The following is an 18,573-nucleotide window of genomic DNA, read 5'->3' as shown; positions in this document are numbered from 1 at the left end:
TGGGGTTCATTCACATCCCACAGTCGAAGGGCTCAGTCTCACCAGACGGCCTCCGTCACAGATGCCAGTTGCAAGTCCCAGGTTGTCCCCATGCTTTGACTGACCCAGCTATAAAGCAGGGGTTCTCCTGACTTCTGCCTCAGCTTCCCGTAATTTGTGAGGATTGCTCATAAGGCTCAGGAAGACACTTTACTGTTCGTTTATTTGAAAGGATATAAACTCAGGCGCGGCCAGATGGAAGTGACACGTAAGGCAAGGTATGGGGTGGGGGGCGCACGGAGCTTCCATTCCCTGTCGGGGTCCACCATCCTCCCAGCACCTCGACCTGCTAACTCAGAAGCTCTCTAAACCCTGTTATTTAGGAGGGTTTTTTTAAAAATATTTTTTATTTATTATTTTTTTATTATTTTTATTTATTTCTAGGAGAGAGAGAGAGACAGCGTGAGCAGGGGAGGGTCAGGGAGAGAGGGAGACACAGACTCTGAAATAGGCTCCAGGCTCTGAGCTGTCAGCACAGAGCCCGACACGGGGCTCGAACCCACGAACCGTGAGATCATGCCCTGAGCTGAAGTCAGACGCTCAACCAGCTGAGCCACCCAGGCGCCCCTTAAATATTTTTAAATGTTTATTTATTTTTGAGACAGAGAGAAACAAGAGTGTAAGTGGGGGAGGAGCAGAGAGAGAGGGAGACACAGAATCCGAAGCAGGCTCCAGGCTCCGAGCTGTCAGCACAGAGCCTGACACAGGGCTCGAACCCTCAAATCTGAGCTGAAGTCGAATGCTTAACCGACTGAGCCACCCAGGTGCCTAAGAGGTTTTTTTAAAATGGAAGTTTCATTACATAAGCATGATTATTTACATCACTGGCCATTGGCGATTGAACTCAGCCTCTACCCCACCCCCTCCCCAGAGTCCCAACTCTCTGATTGTGCCTTGGTTTCTCTAGCAGCCAGCCTTCTTCCTGAAACTATGTAGGGACCCCCAGCCCGTAGTCATCTCATTAGCAAACACAAGACCCTCTTATCTCCCCAGAGAGTCCAAGGGTATTAAAAGCTGTACGCCAGAAACTACGGACAAAAACCCAAATATGTATCTCATTTTGGATCACACACTGGCTCTGCCCCCTGCTCACTGCGGGATGGCGGGCGCATGGCTTGACCATCCATTGTCTCCCTTTCCTCGTATGTACAGTGGGGATATGTCGTCCCTCTCTGAGAGGGCCGTAGTGACGATCAAATGGGAAACTAAAAGGACACACTCAGAATGCTGTGCGTAGCATGAAGTTGCCAAGAAACACTATAATGTAAGAAGAAAAGGTGACCAGGAGCTGAATTCTGGGGAAGACTGCGCTTCAGGGCCAAGGAAAAGGAATGAGAACAATGAAGACCAAACAGTGGAAGCTAGGAGGTAAGGGGAAACCCAGGAAGGACCACTGTGATGCCAACCAACAGAAGAATTTAAAAAAGAGCTATTCTCTGCTAGAATGTCGTGGGGTGTATATTACGTTCCATGTTTTTCCCAGGAGGACAGGAAATGGGGCCCAGAGAGGTTGAGCAGCACGTCCAAGTCCACAGAGTCAAGACGTGCCTGAGCTGGTGTTGAAAGGTAGCCTGTGACCTCATTCTTCTGCACAGTCTGCCACCGTGTTAGTGTCCTGGAGCTGCCGTCACGGGCTCCACAGATTGGGTGGCCTGACGCCACAGGAATTTATTCTCTTGCAGCTCTGGGGTCTGGGAGTCCAAACTTAAGGTGTTGGCAGGGGCTCCTTTCTGGAGGCGCTGAGGGAGATTCTGTTCCGTGCCTTTGTCCTAGCTTGCAGTGACAGGCGGTCCTTGGCATATAGATGCAGCCCCTGGGTCTCTGCGTCTGTCATCACGTGGTGTTCTTCTCTGACTGTGTCTGTCTTATAAGGACACCAATTATGTTGGATTCTGGGGCCACCATACTCTCAGGAACTGCGTTACAGGGACCTTGACTATCTTGCTCACTTCTGGGTCCTTGGTGTCTAGCACAGGACCATTGAGCGCCTACTGTATGCTAGCCCTGTGCCCTACATGTGGTAGATACTCTATAAATATCTATTGACAGGACACCCGGGCTGGATCTGAAGTTGGATAGGTGTTGGGGAGACACAGAGAAGCAGAGGGGGACTTTCCACACAAAAATGGAATGAGCAGATGGTGGAAGAGTCTGGGGGGCTGGGCCCTTTTGGCTCAAAAGATCTCCCTTAGCTGCTAGAACTTCTCTCATCCACTTCCCCATAAGTGCCCTGGCCTTTCTGGGGGGCTGTTCCTCCTACTAGAGGGAGATTCTCCCTTAACATAATTCTGTCCACTGTTCGTCCTTTGTTATGGACACTGGGTAGCTGGAGACACGGCTTCATGCTCTTGTTTCAGGTTTGGGTGGATGGTGTTGCGTGTTATGGAGTGATCTCTGTTAGAACAGCTGACTTTGCTAGAAGCTCTTCTCTGAGAGTTCAGTTCAAGAGTCAAGACCTCACTCTTTCCAAGATACCTGAGTGGATCTGAAGTATGTTGACTGAATTTAGATGGCCACTGAGTGCTAGACAGACACTCTCCATATCAAAAGACTGAGCTTCTCTCCCGTCTCCCTTGGAAGGCTTAGCTTCATCTGCAGGATATAAGCAAATGTTTCTCTCCGTCAGTATTCATCAGGAGTCTGCTCTGTACCTGGAGAGATGGGCAGAGTCATATAAAATCACTACCCTCAATGAGGTCATTGCCTCATGGGGCAGAAAGACAGGAGAAAAGGTGGTGACTGCCTCAAAAATTGAAAACAGAGCCTTACCTCACACCATATACCAAAATCAAGTCCAGATGGTCCAAGGATTTACATTTGAAAGGCCAAACTTTTAGAAGGAAAAAAAAAAAAAAGAATATCTTTACAACCTTAGCATAACAAAGCACTTCTAAAAGAGTCATAAAGGGGGTGCCTGGGTGGCTCAGTTGGTTAAGCGTCTGACTTCGGCTCAGGTCAGATCTCATGGTTCATGGGTTCAAGCCCCGCATCAGGCTCTGTGCTGACAACTCAGAGCCTAGAGCCTGCTTCAGATTCTGTCTCCCTCTCTCTCTGCCCCTCCCCCCGCTCATGCTCTCTCTCTGTCTCAAAAATAAATAAACTATATAAAAAAAAAAAGTCATAAAGTACAAACCGTAGAAGAAAAAGATGGGTGCATTCTACCATGTTAAAATTATGCACTCTGCTCATCAGAAAATACAGTAAAAATATTTTTTTTTAAAAGACAAGCCACAAACTGGGAAGATATGTTTGTTATACACATATATTAGTTTACTGGGGCTGTTGTAACAAAGTACTAAAAACTGAGTGGCTTAAACAACAGACATTTAGGGGCGCCTGGGTGGCTTAGTCAGTTAAGCATCCGACTTTCGCTTGGGTCATGATCTCACGGTTCGTGGGTTCGAGCCCCGCGTCGGGCTCTGTGCTGACTGCCAACTCAGAGCCTGGAGCCTGTTTCAGTCTGTGACTCCCTCTCTCTCTGACCATCCCCTGCTCACGCTGTCTCTCTCCCTCCCTCTCCCCTAGAAATAAATAAATAACATATAAAAAAAAAGCAAAAAACAAAAAACAGACATTTACCGTTTGGGAGGCCTGTAGCCCAAAATCCAGGTGTCTGCGGGGTACCCTCTGAAGATTCTAGGAAGGATCTGTTCTAGGCAGCATAACTTGGTCTCCACGTGGCACTCTAATATGCATATCTGTGTCCACATTTCTCCCTTTCATAAAGACACTGGTCATGTTGGATTAGAGGCTCACCCCTACTCCCCAATGACTTCATCTTAACTAATTACATCTGTAAGGACCCTATTCCTAAATAAGGTCACATTCTGAGATCCTGGGAGTTGGGACTTAAACATGAATTTGGGGGTGAGGGGAGAGACACAATTCAATCCATAACAACACACAACAGGTGGGTAGTATAGTATCCATAATATTTAAAGGCTTTTTCGTAAATTAATAAGAGAAAGACAAATACCCAGTAGAAAATGGGCACAAAAAAATGAACAGTGTCTTTCAAAAGTATAAAGAGCCAATGAACGAGATACAAACTAAATCCAAATTAAGATACTCAGTGGACAGGAAAACTTAGAATGGCTGACAGTGACAGGCAGACACAATCCAGTGGTAAATGCGTATTGTCGGGCAGCCGTGGGCATGTAGCAGGCATTGAACTCACGCAGAAAGACTGTCAACACTTTCATGCAAAAGAGGAAATGCAGTTAAATCAATATATGATTAGACATTCAATCAAAGAAATACAAACAAAAAAATATTTTAGCCGCCCACAGATCCCATGCCCACATGCTAAAATGTGGATGTTCATTCAGTGCTGGTGACTTTGTGGGGAGATTCCATCCTGCTGGTTGCCATGAAGTGAGTTTAGCCCTCAGGGCTGGTCTGGCAGTTCATATTGAGCAGCATACAAATATTTGGATATTTTTATATATCTTGATATATTCTTTGACCCAGTAATACCACTGATGGGTTTTATTGGAAGGATGTAATCTGAAAGAAGAAAAATACCGAAGTGCTCGATTTTTAGGTCATTAAAAATAACCTGAGTACATAGCAGGGTGCCTGTGTGGCTCAATGGGTTGAGCATCTGACTCTTGATTTTGGCTCAGCTCATGATCCCAAGGTCATGGGATGGATCCCCACAATGGGCTCCGTGCTGAGCGTGGAGCCTGCCTGAGATTCTCTCCACCCCCTTCTGACCCTCTCCTCTGCTTCCACTCTCTCAAATTAAAAATAATAAAATAATAACCTACATACCTAGCAATAGGAAAATGGCTAAAATAAATTACAGTATTTCAGCCTAATGGAATATTCTGTGTAGACATTAAAAATGAAACTTAGTGGGCTCAGTCAGGTTAGCATCTGACTTCGGCTCAGTCATAGTCCAGTGGTTCGTGAGTTCGAGCCCTCCATCAGGTGAGCTCGAGCCCCACTACAGGATTCTCTATTTTTCCCTCTCTCTCTGCCCCTTGCTGTCTTGCACTCTCTCTCTAACGAAAATAAAAAATAAGTAAATAAATAAATATATTAAATGAATAAAAATGAAACTTAGTGGGTACCTGGCTGGCTTGGTTGGTGGAGCATGTAACTCTTGGTCTTGGAGTTGTGAGTTCAAGCCACACGCTGGGCATAGAAATTACTTAAGAATGAATGAATGACCTTCTCCTGTTCATGCGTACGTGCATACGCTCTCTCTCTCTGTCTCTCAAAATAAATGAACTTTTAGAAAGAACAAAGCCACCTAGGTGGTTCAGTCACTTGGTGTCCGACTCCTGATTTCGGCTCGGGTCATGATCTCACGGTTTATGGGAGCCAGTACCGTGCTGTGCTGGCAGCATGGAGCCCGCTTTGGATTCTCTCTCCCTCTCTCTCCACCCCTCCCCCACCTCTCAAAATCAATAAACTTTAAAAAAAAAAAAGAAAGGATGAATAAATAAATAAAATAGTGTCTAGGTGGTGACATGAGAAATATGCATCTCTCTTTAAGGTGGGGGGGTGTCAGAATTTGCCTGTTGTCAATGCAGCTATGCACATACAGGGTTTGTGTATTGATAAGGACTGGAAAGGAGCCCTGAAGGTGGCGGGGGGAGGGGCAATGGAGAAAAGCAAGCATTTGATTGAAGGTGTAAAGTGCTGGGATTGTCGTTGGATTTTGCTTTTTAAAAAATCCACTCCTATTTTAATGTTGTTTGCTCAGTAAATTAAGAGACAAAGGGTTTCTCCCAACACAGGAGAACAAAGACGGGGAAGCACAGAGCAGCCTTGTTTGGGCTGCATTAGAAGTTGTGTGCGTACCTCTGAAACCTGCTAGGTGGCCAGAGCGCCATTTAGAAGCACTTCAAAGGACGAGTCTCAGGAGGAGAGCCAGGCTGTTGTTTTCCCCAGAAAGTGTCTTTTGTCCCAGATGGTTTTCTTTGATTTCCTTTTTATTGATTAGAACTTAGCTGTTTTCAAAGGCTGCTGGGAGAGCGAATTTTTGTCTGGGTAGAGAAGGGAGCAGCGTTCCTTCGTGCAAGCTGGCTGCTGGGGACTTGCAGGGAGGGTGGCTTCTGGATTCATTTGTGTAGTTTACAGATGGTCTATTTCCGTCCTCCCAAGCCCACCCCACGTGGCTCAACCAAATCGAGCTCATCAAGCTCTTAAAAAAGGAAACCAGGCCTGTTTATTCATGACATTGCATTAGAAGGGGGAAAGGTAGAAACGGCACCTGTCACCTGGTTGTTTTCTCCCAACTCAGCTTCAATTCTCTTGAGTTTGGGGGCAGGCAACAGACATGGGGGTGGCCCCCTCTCTTGACCGTGATGTAGTGGTGGCGAGCCTCCACGTCTGGGCGGCATAGCTGGTTCTCCTGGTCATCCAGATTGAAGTTGCTCCGTGAGTCATGGGTAATGGATGGATAATGTCCTTGCCTCCATCTTGCCTCTGTGGAGAACGAGAAAATACCAGATAAGGACAGAGTGCCTTGAAAGAAATAAAGTAGGTGATGAAAACAAGCAATTGAGAGGGAAGGGGGGGTGGCAGACTGTTTTCAGTTGGGTGGTCTTGGAACACATAGTTGAGGAGGTGACATTTGAGTTGACTGACATTCCCAGGCTGAGGCAGTAGCAGGTGTGAGCCCCCACAGCAGGAACGGTCTTGTGTTTTCAAGGAATAGAAAGAAGGCAGATGGGGCTGGCGGATGAGGTCTGAGATGTAGGCTGGGTCAAATTATTTAGATCCTGGCAGATTAGTGCTTCTCAGTTGGGGGATTTTGCCCTCAGAGGATATTTGGCAATGTAGAGAGACATTTGGGGTTATCACATTTGGGGGTGGTATGCTACTGGCGTCGAGTGGATAGAGACCAGGGATGCTGTTAAACATCCTAGAGTGCACGGGACTGCCCCCCACAAGACAGAATGATCTAGCCCCAAATAGTGCCGAGGTTGACATTTGTCAACACTGAGGCTAAGGATTTTGCTATTGTTGTTGTTTTAAAGTTTATTTATTTAAGTGATCTCTCTACCCAATGTGGGGCTCAAACTCATGATCCAGAGATCAAGAGTCACATGCTCATCTGACTGAGCCAGCCAGGCATCCCTGGACAAGGCTAAGGACTTTGGATTTCATTCTAAGAGCGATGAATGGAGGATATTAAGTAGGCAAGTGAGAGAATGACCCGGTTCAATTTTCTTTTATAAACCTAGAGGGTTGGACCAAATTATCCTGCTCTGACATGCCAACCTTATCTGACTAAATTTGAGTGGGAGGAGGGAGACTTCATAGCGTTTGAGAAGAAGCAATCTTCCAGAACAAGCAGTCTCTTCTTCCTGGCGTGGCTGAGCCCATTTCCTGGGTTTTGTGTCGGGTGCTTGGGTTTCTGCTTGCAACAAAGAAGAAAGGCTCCATGCTTGCAACAAAAAAGAAAGGCTCAAGGAGGAAGCAGAAGGTTAGAAATTGTACTTGGTATGTGGCTTACAGCTGGTACTTTGGCCTCTTCCAATCTGGAGAAGAAGACCCCAGGCAAGCTTAGCTGAGGTAGTGAATAGGCTCTCTTCATACCTATTGGAGGGAAATTCAGAGTCTTTGGTTGCTATTAACATTTGTCCAGGGGTGCCTGGGTGTCTCAGTCAGTTAAGCATCAGACTTCGGCTCAGCTCATGATCTCAGTTTGTGGGTTCAAGCCCCGCATTGGGCTCTGTGCTGACAGCTAGCTCAGAGCCTAGAGCTTGTTTCAGATTCTGTGTCTCCCTCTCTCTCTTACCCTCCCCTGCTCATGCTGTCTCTCTCACTCAGAAATAAATAAAAAACATAAAAAAATTAAAGAACATTTGTCCAGACTAGAATCATGGATACGAAGAGAATATTAGTTAAGATTTCAGTACTATTGATATTTGGGGCCGGATCATTCTTTGTTTTGGGGGGAGGTGGTATCCTGCATTTGGTAGGATTTTTAACAGCATCCCTGGCCTCAGCCTACCAAATGTCAGTAGCAACCTCCTCCCAACTTGTGACAACAAAAAATCTCTCCAGACATTGCCAAATGCCCCCAGAGGTGTGAGGGAGGGCAAAAAGGCCCCAGGTTGATGTCAGTTTAAGGGGCCAATACTTCATAGGTGTCCACAAAGATCACCATAAATTCCATGATTTTTCCGGGGAGGGTGGGGCAGGTTGGGGAGCTCTTGAACTAGATGGTCCTGCTTTTTCTGTTCCCATAATGTGAGTTCCTTACCATCTGGCCGCTGGTCAGCTTTCAAATTTAGCATCGGATATTTCTAGGGAAGAGGGACAGGGAAGCTTCTGCCTTCAGGAATCCTCCAGGGACGTTTTTGTCCTCAGATTATTTAGAGCTGTGGGCTTTGATGTCCGAATGGATGTTATTGTTCAGATGTGTCACACATTCTGCAACAAAGGCCCTGAGTTTAGTGAGAACCCTCTACTTTCTTGAGGGCTGGGTTAAGATATGACCTTGAGATCCCAAGCCCTGAAAATTATGGAGCCTCTCAACATACATCACTCCAGAGAACAGCAGTGGTTGACTTTCTCCACAGTGATGACCTCAGTGTTATTTCTGAATATCAACTATTAAATTCTTGTCCTAAAATGTATTTCTCTTTTTAAATATTTTTATATGTTTTTTAATTTATTTTTGAGACAAAGAGAGACAGAGTGTGAGCAGGGGAGAGGAGAGAGAGAAGGAGACACAGAGTCTGAAGGAGGCTCCAGGCTCTGAGCTGTCAGCACAGAGCCTGACACAGGGTTTGAACTCATAGACCGTGAGATCATGACCTGAGCCAGAGTCGGACGCTTAACCGACTGACTCTGAGCCACCCAGGCCCCCCTCTCTTTTTTATTTGAAATGGAGGTTGGGGTGTCCAGAGCACACACCTGTCCACCTAAGGGTGAAGCCAGCATCATCTTCCCCATTTAAAAAACAAACCAATGAGAATATAAAAACCAAGAGTACAAATAAGTGGAAGTGATGTTATTTGTAAAGAGAATCCTCGTCAATTTATTTTAGAAATCCAAATTGTTAACCATCTTGCCTGCTTTACTATTAATAACAAGTTACTTGGGACCTTCTGTTATGAAACCAAGAACTTCAGGACCAGAACAGCAAAGGGGAACGGGATTACAGGGAAGGGCTCTGTCATTCTGCATCTTCACGGAGTGTCCTTCCCTGAGATATTTCCTGGACAAAATCCTAATGCCTTTTTTTTTCTAGTTTTTTTGAGATATATATAGTTAACATAACATTATGTGAGTTGAAGGTATACAATGTCATGATTTGATATACATATATTTTGAAGTGATTACCATGATATAGTTAGTTAATACATCCTACTTATCTTTTTTTTTTAAGTTTATTTATTTTGAGGAAGGGGAGCATGAGCAGGAGAAGGCAGAGAGAGAGAATCCCAAGCAGGCTCCATGCTCAATGCAGAGCCTGACTCAGGGCTTGATCTCATGAACTGTAAGAACATGACCTGAACCAAAATCAAGAGTCCGACACTTAACTGACTAAGCCACCCAGGCACCCCTCTTTTTTTTTTTTTTAAAGTAATCTTCACACCCAATACCAGGCTTGAACTCACAACCCCAAGATTAAGAGTTGTGTGCTCCACCAACTGGGCCAGGCAGGCACCCCCATCCTACTTACCTTTAAAGACTTAACCCAAGGGGCATGCCTGGGTGGCTCAGTTAGTTAAGCATCCAACTTCAGCTCAGGTCATGATCTCATGGTTCATGAACTAGAGCCCTGCCTTGGGCTCTGTGCTGACAGCTCAGAGCCTGGAGCCTGCTTCAGATTCTGTGTCTCCCTCTCTCTCTGCCCCTCCCCCACTCATGATCTGTCTCTTTCTCTCTCAAAAATAAATAATGAAACATTTAAAAAAAATACTTTACTTGAATGCCTCCTCTGTGAAGCCTTCCCTGACCATGCCCCTCCCAAGAATGGGTTGTACTTCAGTATGTCTTGCACTGGGTCAGGTTTATGCAGCTCATTAACACTTAGGACCCCATAATTTGTTTTAATTGGGGTAAAATTTACATAATATCAATCTAAAGTTTTTGTTTTCAAGTTTATTTGTTTATTTAGAGAGAGCAGAGAGAGAGGGAGAATCTCAAACAGGCTCCACTCAGCACGGAGCCTGACACAGGGCTCGATCCCATGACCACGAGATTGCAACCTGAGTTGAAATCAAGAGATGGCCATTTAACCAACTAAGCCACCCAGGCGCCGCTCAGTCTAACCCTTTTAAAGTGTACAGTTCAGTGGCATTTAGTATGTTCTCAGTGTCGGGTAACCATCACCTCTCTCTAGTTCCAGAATATTTTCATCATTCCAAAGGAGACCCCATGCCCACTAAGGAGTCACTCCCTGTATCTGTCCCGCTAGCTCCCAGCCAAGCTCCTACCAGATCCTAGCAACCACGAATCTGGTTTCTGTCCGTCTAGATTGACCTATTCTGGGTATCTCAGAAATAGAATCATACTGTATGTGATTTTGTATCTGGCTTCTTTCACCTACTATATTGTTTCCAAGGGTCAGCTACAAAGTACTGTAGCAGGTATCACTACTTCATTCCTTTTTTTTTTTAACATTCCGTTGCATGGCTTTGCTACATTTTGTTCATCTGTTCATCCACTGGTGGACATTTGGCCCATTTCCACCTTTTGGCTATTGTGAATAGTGCAACTGCGAACATTCGTGTACAAGTTTTTCTATTCTCTTCAGAGAATAGAAATACCAAGAAGAATTGCTGGGTCATGTGGTAACTCTAGGTTTAACCTTTTGAGGAAGAGCCAGACTGCGTAGCACACCATTTTATATTCCCACCAGCGGCGTGCAGGCGTCCAGTTTCTCCACATCTGCATCAACATTTGTTATTGTCTGGTTGTTGTTTTTATAGCCAACCCAGTGAGTGTGAGGCCCCTGGAATTTTGATTTGTTTTTGTATCTTTCCTGCTCCCCATCAGTAGACCGAATTGTTGGTAGCATTGTGCTTTCGTTACCAGCCGCACGGTAGAAGAGTCCATGCGCAGGCTGAGCTTGCCCCCTGTCCTGACTCGTAATGTGGTCTTGAGCACATCATTTGGCTTCTCGGAGCCCAGATTCTTTCCTCTGTGACATGGGAAGCTTCAGAGCTGTCGAGGCCAGAAATGAGCCTCAGCCTGAGCCTGGCAGAGTCCGTGCCTGGCCCAGGGTGATTGCGCAGTACAGGTTTGCTGTAATTATCACGATCACGACGTCCCGGTGCCTGGGACTGAGTAGCTGTAGAGTTAAGTGTTTATTAAATAAATCAATGAACCCTTGGATATTGTTCAATTAGCCCTTTTTTTTATTTCTACCAACTGTTCCCCGAATTCCAGACAACTGTCTTGCAAATTGATCACTCCCAAGGCGAGGCGGAGAGAAGCGTTAGCTGGATCAATGGGATCACTTCCCTTGGAAAAATACAGCATGAAAACCTTGATGGGCGTGTGTTGGGGGTGGGGTGGGGTTGGTGAGAGCAGCAGCTCATAACCTTCAAGGGGAAAGAGGAATAAAAGAGTTGTTTTGTTTTGTTTGAGGTGAAAAATAGTCTTCTTAGAAAGGGGAAGATAGAGGATGACACCAGGCAGCTGCCTTGTTGAAGGTTGGTCAACAGTCCCTGAAGAGGAAAAGAGCAGCTCTTTTCTCTCCGGAAAGGGCTTGAGGGCCCCTTAGGCGATGAGAGCCCTGTAGCTGACCTCACTCCCTTTTCCATTTCCTGGAAGCGCCTCTGGAGTGGGCATACTCCCACAGGTCAGCCACTGGGCAGCTTTCTCTAGCTCCCATGGATCTTTCTAGAAGCCACCTCTTAGCTCACTCTAGCCATTCTGGTCTTCCTACCCCTCTGCCTGGTGTGTCCCCCTCCCCACTCGCTTCCTTTAGGCCTCCCTCAAACCTCACCTCACAGAGGCCTTGCCTGAACGCCCTGGCTGATGTGGGGGCCCTCGCATGTGGCCCACCCGTCACCATCCTCTTTCCCTGCCTAAGATTTTGTGCTTGCTTTTTAAATGTTTGTGTTATGTTTTTAAATGAAATAGTTCTAACTTAAAAGAATAAAAGAAATACCCAGGTAACCATCTCCGAGATCTGACAAATGCTAATAATATTCTGCCCTGTTTGCTTACTTCATATCCCCCGCTTTTAATCAACTTTACTAAGGTATAATTTACATACAGTAAAGACATTCATTTTAAATACATAGTTTGTTGATTTTTGGCAAATGCACACATGTAATCGCCGCTGTAATCAAGATACAGAGTATTTCCCTCACGCCAGAAAGGTCTCTCATCTCCTTACCCTGCTGGATCTTTCTTTTTCTTTTTTTATTAAAAAAATTTTTTTATTTTTTAATGTTTATTTTTGAGCGAGTGAGAGAGAGAAAGAGACAGAGCACAAGTCGGGGAGGAGCAGAAAGAGAGGGAGACACAAAATTTGAAGCAGGCTCCAGGCTCCAAGCTTGTCAGCATGGAGCCCGACACAGGGCTTGAACTCATGAACCATGAGATCATGACCTGAGCTAAAGTTGGACGCTTAACCGACTGAGCCACCCAGGTGCCCCTGGATTTTTCTTCCTAGTATTCAACATTATCTGAAATCACCTCATTTGTGTCTTTTTTTTTTAAAGTTTATTTATTTATTTCGAGAGAGGGTATGAGTGGGGGAGGGGCAGAGAGAGGGAGAGAGAATCCGAAGCAGGCTCTGTGATGATAGCATGGGGCTCGAACTCCTGAACCACGAGATCACGACCTGAGCTGAAACCGAGAGTCAGATGCTTAACCAACTAAGGTGCCCCCATTGGTATCTTTTTTAGTCTGTTTACTCTCCGTCTCCCCAACCAGAGTGTGTGTTCCATGAAGGCAGGGACTCTTGCTCCCCACTCCTCGCACGGCATGGCCCACAGTCGATCTATCACCGTCATGGTACTATATTTATTATCCTTGTGTGCACATCTTGACACACAGTGAGGTGCATTGATGGGGTAAGTTCCTGGAAATGAAACTATGGAGCCGACGGATGTTTACTTGTTTTGCTCCTAAAAGAGACCTGTGTCCCCTTTTCTCTCTTCAAACCCATGTCTCTCAATCTGAGCACTGTCGCCACCTCGGGCTGGACGATTCTGGTCTTGTACACTGCAGGATGTTGAACAGCGTCCCTGACCTCTGCCCACTAGCTGCCCAGCAGCGTCCCCCACCTCCGGTGTGACAACCCAAAATGTCTTTAGATGTTGGAAAATGTCCCCCAGGGAGTTGAGGGTGACAGAACTGTCCCCATATGAGGACTACTGGTCTATGTCTGTAGGCTGATTTCCTGCCATACATTCTGTCCCTCAGTTGGGGCCATCTCTAAATGAACTACGCTCAATGACATTAGATGTGTTGAATTTGCTCTTCACCAGCTCCGCGGACTGAGTGATGAGTTAGGATCCTGCCTGGAGAGCCGTGTCTTGAGTTGAGCGGCTGGTTAGCTGTGGAACCAGGGAAGTCTTTGCTCTAAGTCCACAAGGGTGTGAATGCTTCTCCCTGGCCTAGGGAGCGCAGAGAATTCTCTGCCTTTCTCGCCTCAGGATAAATACGTCTGTCTGCAGGGGCAGGCCCTGAGGCGACTGCATCTTCTAGGCCTTCAAGAACAAGGGGGGAATCCTTACAACTGTGTAGAGGGGCTGCTGAGCTTCCCTGATTACTCCGGACACTGAGTTGACCATTCTTGCCTTTAAAAACCTGCAAGCATGCATGTAAAGCAGTGAAGAAGAGTAGTGAAATGACACGGGCAGGTCCATTCCAGGGGCACGCTGCACTGTGGCCAGATGTTACGAGGTGGGAATGTGGAGCCCAGCCTTGCTGGACCTTCATTTTTCAAGGAAGTCAAGACTTCCAGAACTTTTTTTGAAAATGGAATATCTTGATTCTTGAATTTAAAAAAAAAATTTTTTTTATGTCTTTATTTTATTTTGAGAGACAGAGACAGAGAGTTAGTGGGGAGGGGCAGAGAGAGAGGGAGACACAGAATCCAAAGCAGGCTCCAGGCTCTGAGCTGGCAGTCAGCACAGAGCCCGACGCGGGTCTCGAACCCACGGACTGTGAGATCATGACCTGAGCTGAAGTCGGACGCTCAACTGACTGAGCCATCCAGGCACCCCTTGATTCTTGATTTTTATAGTAATGAGCTAGTTACTGTGTTTCAACTTGATGTGGGCCAAATGAAATGCATATGTAGGCTGACAGTTTGTAACCTCTGAGGTAATGTGTGAGGTTATTTCTTGTTTGGGGACTAACTCAGTCCAGAAATCTATTGGTTTGACTGTGGATCCAGTCAGTGCATGTTTATTGAGTATCTACCATGTGCCAAACTATGTTCTAGAGCTGCCACTTGGCATAAATTTGCTGGTATGACTGATAACTGAAAGGGACAGAGATTATGGGTGGGTGGATAGATGGAAAGAGTGATAAAAGAAGGATAGATGGATGATGGATGGATTAAAGATGGATGGTTGATGGGTGGAGGAAGAAAGGATGAATGAATAGATGGAGGATGGATAGGTGGATGGTTGGATGGATGGAGGATGGGTAGCTCGTGGGTGGTTACATGGATAGATAAATAGATCAATTTGATCATTTAGAGTTATATACTAAAATATTATAGATAAAATAATATGTGTGGGAATTACTTCAGGGTGATACGGAGAGTTGAATGAGAGTATAGATAAATCAAGATAATTATTGAATCTGAGTGATGGTGGATAGAGAAGTTTCCTTATACTTTTTTGCTTTCTTTTGAATATGACTAGAAATGTCTCATACCAAAAATATTTGTTTTAATGTCCTTATCATTTAGAGATACACTCTGAAGGATATACAGGTAAAATGACATCATGTCTGGGACATGGTTTGAAATATTCGGCTAAGATTTTTTTGCAAGTCAGTGTGTAGATGTGCTATGCTCTAAATGTTTGTGTCCTCCCAAAATTTACATGTTGGAATCCTAATGCCCAATGTGATGCTGTTACAAGATCGGGCCTTTGAGAGGTAACTAGGTAATGAAGGTAGAGCCCCCTTGAATGGGATTAGGGGCCCACATTGCTCCCCAGTCTCTTCTACCATGTGATGATACAACGAGAAATCTGTGACCTGGAAGATGGTCCTCACCCAACGGTGCCCGCGCCCTGATCTTTAACTCCCAGCCTCTAGGACTGTGAGAAAGAAATTTTTGTGGTTTGTAAGCCACCCAATCTATGGCCTTTTGTTATATGAATGAAGACAAGTACAGACTAAGACACGATGAAACATCCTTTAGCAAGAAGTTGATCATTGTTGATCATCATGGGTATATGGAGATTCGTTATACGGGCTTGTGTAGATCTGCATATGGTTGCAAGTTTTTACATTAAAAAATTGTATTTAAATGGGACAGAGGATTGGGGCCTCCTGTTTCCCAGGTACTTTTGGAGGCATGAATCATGCTCTGGGTGAATTTCTCACTAGCGTGGTGGTGTTGACATCAAAGGAATGGGTTTTTTTTAAATATATATTTTTAAATTTATTTCTAGGAAAGAGAGAGAGACAGCGTGAGCAGGGGAAGTTCAGAGAGAGAGGGAGTCACAGACTGAAACAGGCTCCAGGCTCTGAGCTGGCAGTCAGCATAGAGCCCGACGCAGGGCTCGAACCCACGAACCGCGAGATCATGACCTAAGTGAAAGTCGGATGCTTAACTGACTAAGCCACCCAGGCGCCCCAGGAATGGGTATTTTTTAACAAGGGATGTCACCGGCTGAGTATTGCCTGCTGAGGTCAGAAGCCAGGGCTCTGCTGTGGACCGTGGGTTGAGAACAGATTTCTCACCCACATAGTTGCTCTGCAAGGTGTTCTCCCTCCCACTTCTCTTGCTGCGAGGCAGGAAAGCACAGTGGTTAGAGTGTCTGGAATCAGCCTCCTTAGGACCAGACACCAGTGCTGCCATTTTCTAGCTGTGTGGCCTTGGACGTGGGATTTCACTATCCTGTTCCCCAGGTTCCACATCTATTAAGTGAGAGCTAACAGTAACATGTTACAGATTCATTATGAAGATTGAACTAGTTATTCCATAGAAGGTGCTTAGCACAGTACTTGACAGGTAGCATGTATTTATTATCATTATCAATGCTTTGTTGTTAGTACGTTGTTGCTGCTGGTAAGTATTTTAAGAACAGAAAGAACTTTCTGAGATAGGTGGAATGATTGGGGGCAGAGGCTAAGAGAAGCTGAAGAAAGAGGCATCCACTGTCATCCATTCCACCCACAGAAGCCTATTTGTGAGCCGCTGGAATCACTTTCCTGCAAGCTAGGTACAAAAAGTAATACAAGAGAAAAGCAACTTCCCGACCATTTGTTTTCTCTGCAGAATGAAGTAGAGCTGGGAGAGCTGCTTCTGTCACTCAATTATCTCCCGAGCGCTGGGAGACTCAATGTTGACGTCATTCGAGCCAAGCAACTTCTTCAGACAGATGTGAGCCAAGGTTCAGGTACAGTGCGACCCCTCCTTCCCCTATTTCCTTAACATGGCATCTATATTTGTCTGACACGGGGACTTGATTTTTTTTTTTTTCTGCACTCCTGAGACTATTAAGAAGGCCCTGTGAGGGTAAACAAATAGCTTTTAGAACTAGGATGTTAGATCAAGAGGAAAAATAAATGATCAGATGTCTCTTAGGATGAGGCAGGTAAATGATGCCATCTCAGTAATCCCATCTGAACTGGGAATTGGACTGAGACCACATGTGATAACTACTGACCTCTGCTTGCTCTTTATACACATGCAGCCCCCAGGAAGTTACCTGCCTTTCCAGATACTATGCCTGCAATGCAGATGCCATGCTCCAGGTGGTGGTAGTGTGCACCGGCCACACCTTCTGATCTGTGGGCGTGGCGGGCACACCCTGAGGTTTTTTCCTAGTTCATTCCAAGTGTACCGTGAATCTTTTTAAATCCAAGCTCTGAAAAGACTGTTGTATTTATAAAGTGTCTAACTGTATAGCAAACCAATTCAAACATGACTTTTAATGAAGTGGAATAGATTCCATTCCATCTGTATGTAGCTTCTCCCCTGATGGCAGAGGATAGTATCATGAAAGTAGCCAGGGTCTCTGGGACCTCTCTGGCTCACTGGAGGAACTACTGTCTCCTCCAAGTACAGTAGCTAAAATAAATCACTTTCGCTATCAGGTGACAGCTGCATTTAGAAGACAACTTGCGTTCTCAAAAACCACATTATAAAAATAGAGGTTTTGAAGGGGCCAGTGGAGGGAATGGTATTAAGGCTGGAGAGTTTCAGGACTCACCACCATGGGAAAGTCAGTATGATAAAATGATTAAGAGTTCCGGAGTCAAACTGCCAAGTCCTGATTCAACTGCTTACAAATGATGTGGCCTTGAAGAAGGTATTTAACCTCCATATACCTCAATTCCTCTATCCGAAAAATTGAGATGGGTTGTTTCAACAAATAGTAGATAATGTACACAAATCTCTTTGTAAACTGTCAAGGGATCTAAGAATGATAGTTACTATTCTAATAGTAACTATTAGATGATATTTATTCTCCCTGTACTCCTGCATATGAGTTATGGGCTCACTGACATGATAATGGGTTTCTAGGGACAGAAAAATCAGAGCAGGCTCTGAATCTGGCTCTTCTCCCACTCGTCTGATCTTAAGCAGATCATTTCCTATCTTGAGTCTTCAGTTTCTTCATCTGTAAAATGCACACAGTGCTTGATGCATGGGAGGAGCTCAGTAAACCTTGGATGGCTGGAGGAAGAGAGAAAGGGATGAGCAGATAAGCAGCTGGATGGGGAAGAGGGAGGAATGGATGATGGATGGATGGGAAGATGGACAAACGAAAGGAGGGGTGGATATCTGGCCTGATGGATGGAAAGTTGGATGGATTGATGGGGAAAAAGTGATGGAAGGATGCGTAGGTGGTTGGCTTATCAGATAGATGGCAAGTTGGATGGATGGATTGAGTTTCATGAGCTCCAACATTCCATAATGCTGTGTCTGATTCCCAGACCCCTTTGTGAAAATCCAGCTGGTACATGGACTCAAGCTTGTGAAAACAAAGAAGACATCCTTCTTAAGAGGAACGATCGATCCTTTCTACAATGAATCCTTCAGCTTCAAAGTTCCCCAAGAAGAACTGGAAAATGCTAGCCTAGTGTTTACAGGTAGGTTATGTTCCAGACCCTGCTGAACTCCAGTGAGACATATTCCACTTATTGTTCTAAAGATAGAAGTTATCTAGAGAGGGTAACCTTTAAGAACTTCATGTCTGGTATTCAGCTACCTGAGTTTGAATTCATTTACCATTTGTGAACTTGGGCAAGATCCAGAGACCTGGAAAGCATGATTATTACAAATGTAAACTTTGGAGCCATGTTTCCTGGCATCTCCACATAATTACTGAAGGCTTTGGCAAGTTGCCTGGCCCCTCTGAGCCTCAGTTTCTTCATCTATAAAATGGGCAATAATAATACTTGCTT

The 18,573-nt window shown here is 45.2% G+C and overlaps 1 protein-coding gene across 1 annotated transcript in view; it reads left to right on the top strand.

Annotated features, from left to right (window-relative positions):
• SYT17 (synaptotagmin 17) overlaps positions 1 to 18,573 on the top strand; it is an 81,263-nt gene that overhangs the window by 30,957 nt on the left and 31,733 nt on the right. Inside the window, exons 6-7 of the mRNA XM_077773297.1 lie at positions 16,439 to 16,559; positions 18,103 to 18,258. Of these exons, the coding sequence (XP_077629423.1) occupies positions 16,439 to 16,559; positions 18,103 to 18,258 (277 nt within the window). The remainder of the gene's footprint in view (positions 1 to 16,438; positions 16,560 to 18,102; positions 18,259 to 18,573) is intronic.

Source organism: Crocuta crocuta, unplaced genomic scaffold, assembly GCF_008692635.1.
Source record: "Crocuta crocuta isolate KB4526 unplaced genomic scaffold, BGI_CrCroc_1.0 scaffold16, whole genome shotgun sequence".
NCBI classification, from domain to species: Eukaryota; Metazoa; Chordata; class Mammalia; order Carnivora; family Hyaenidae; genus Crocuta; species Crocuta crocuta.
Note: the sequence above shows the minus strand (reverse complement) of the source record. Positions and strands in the feature narration are given on the sequence as shown.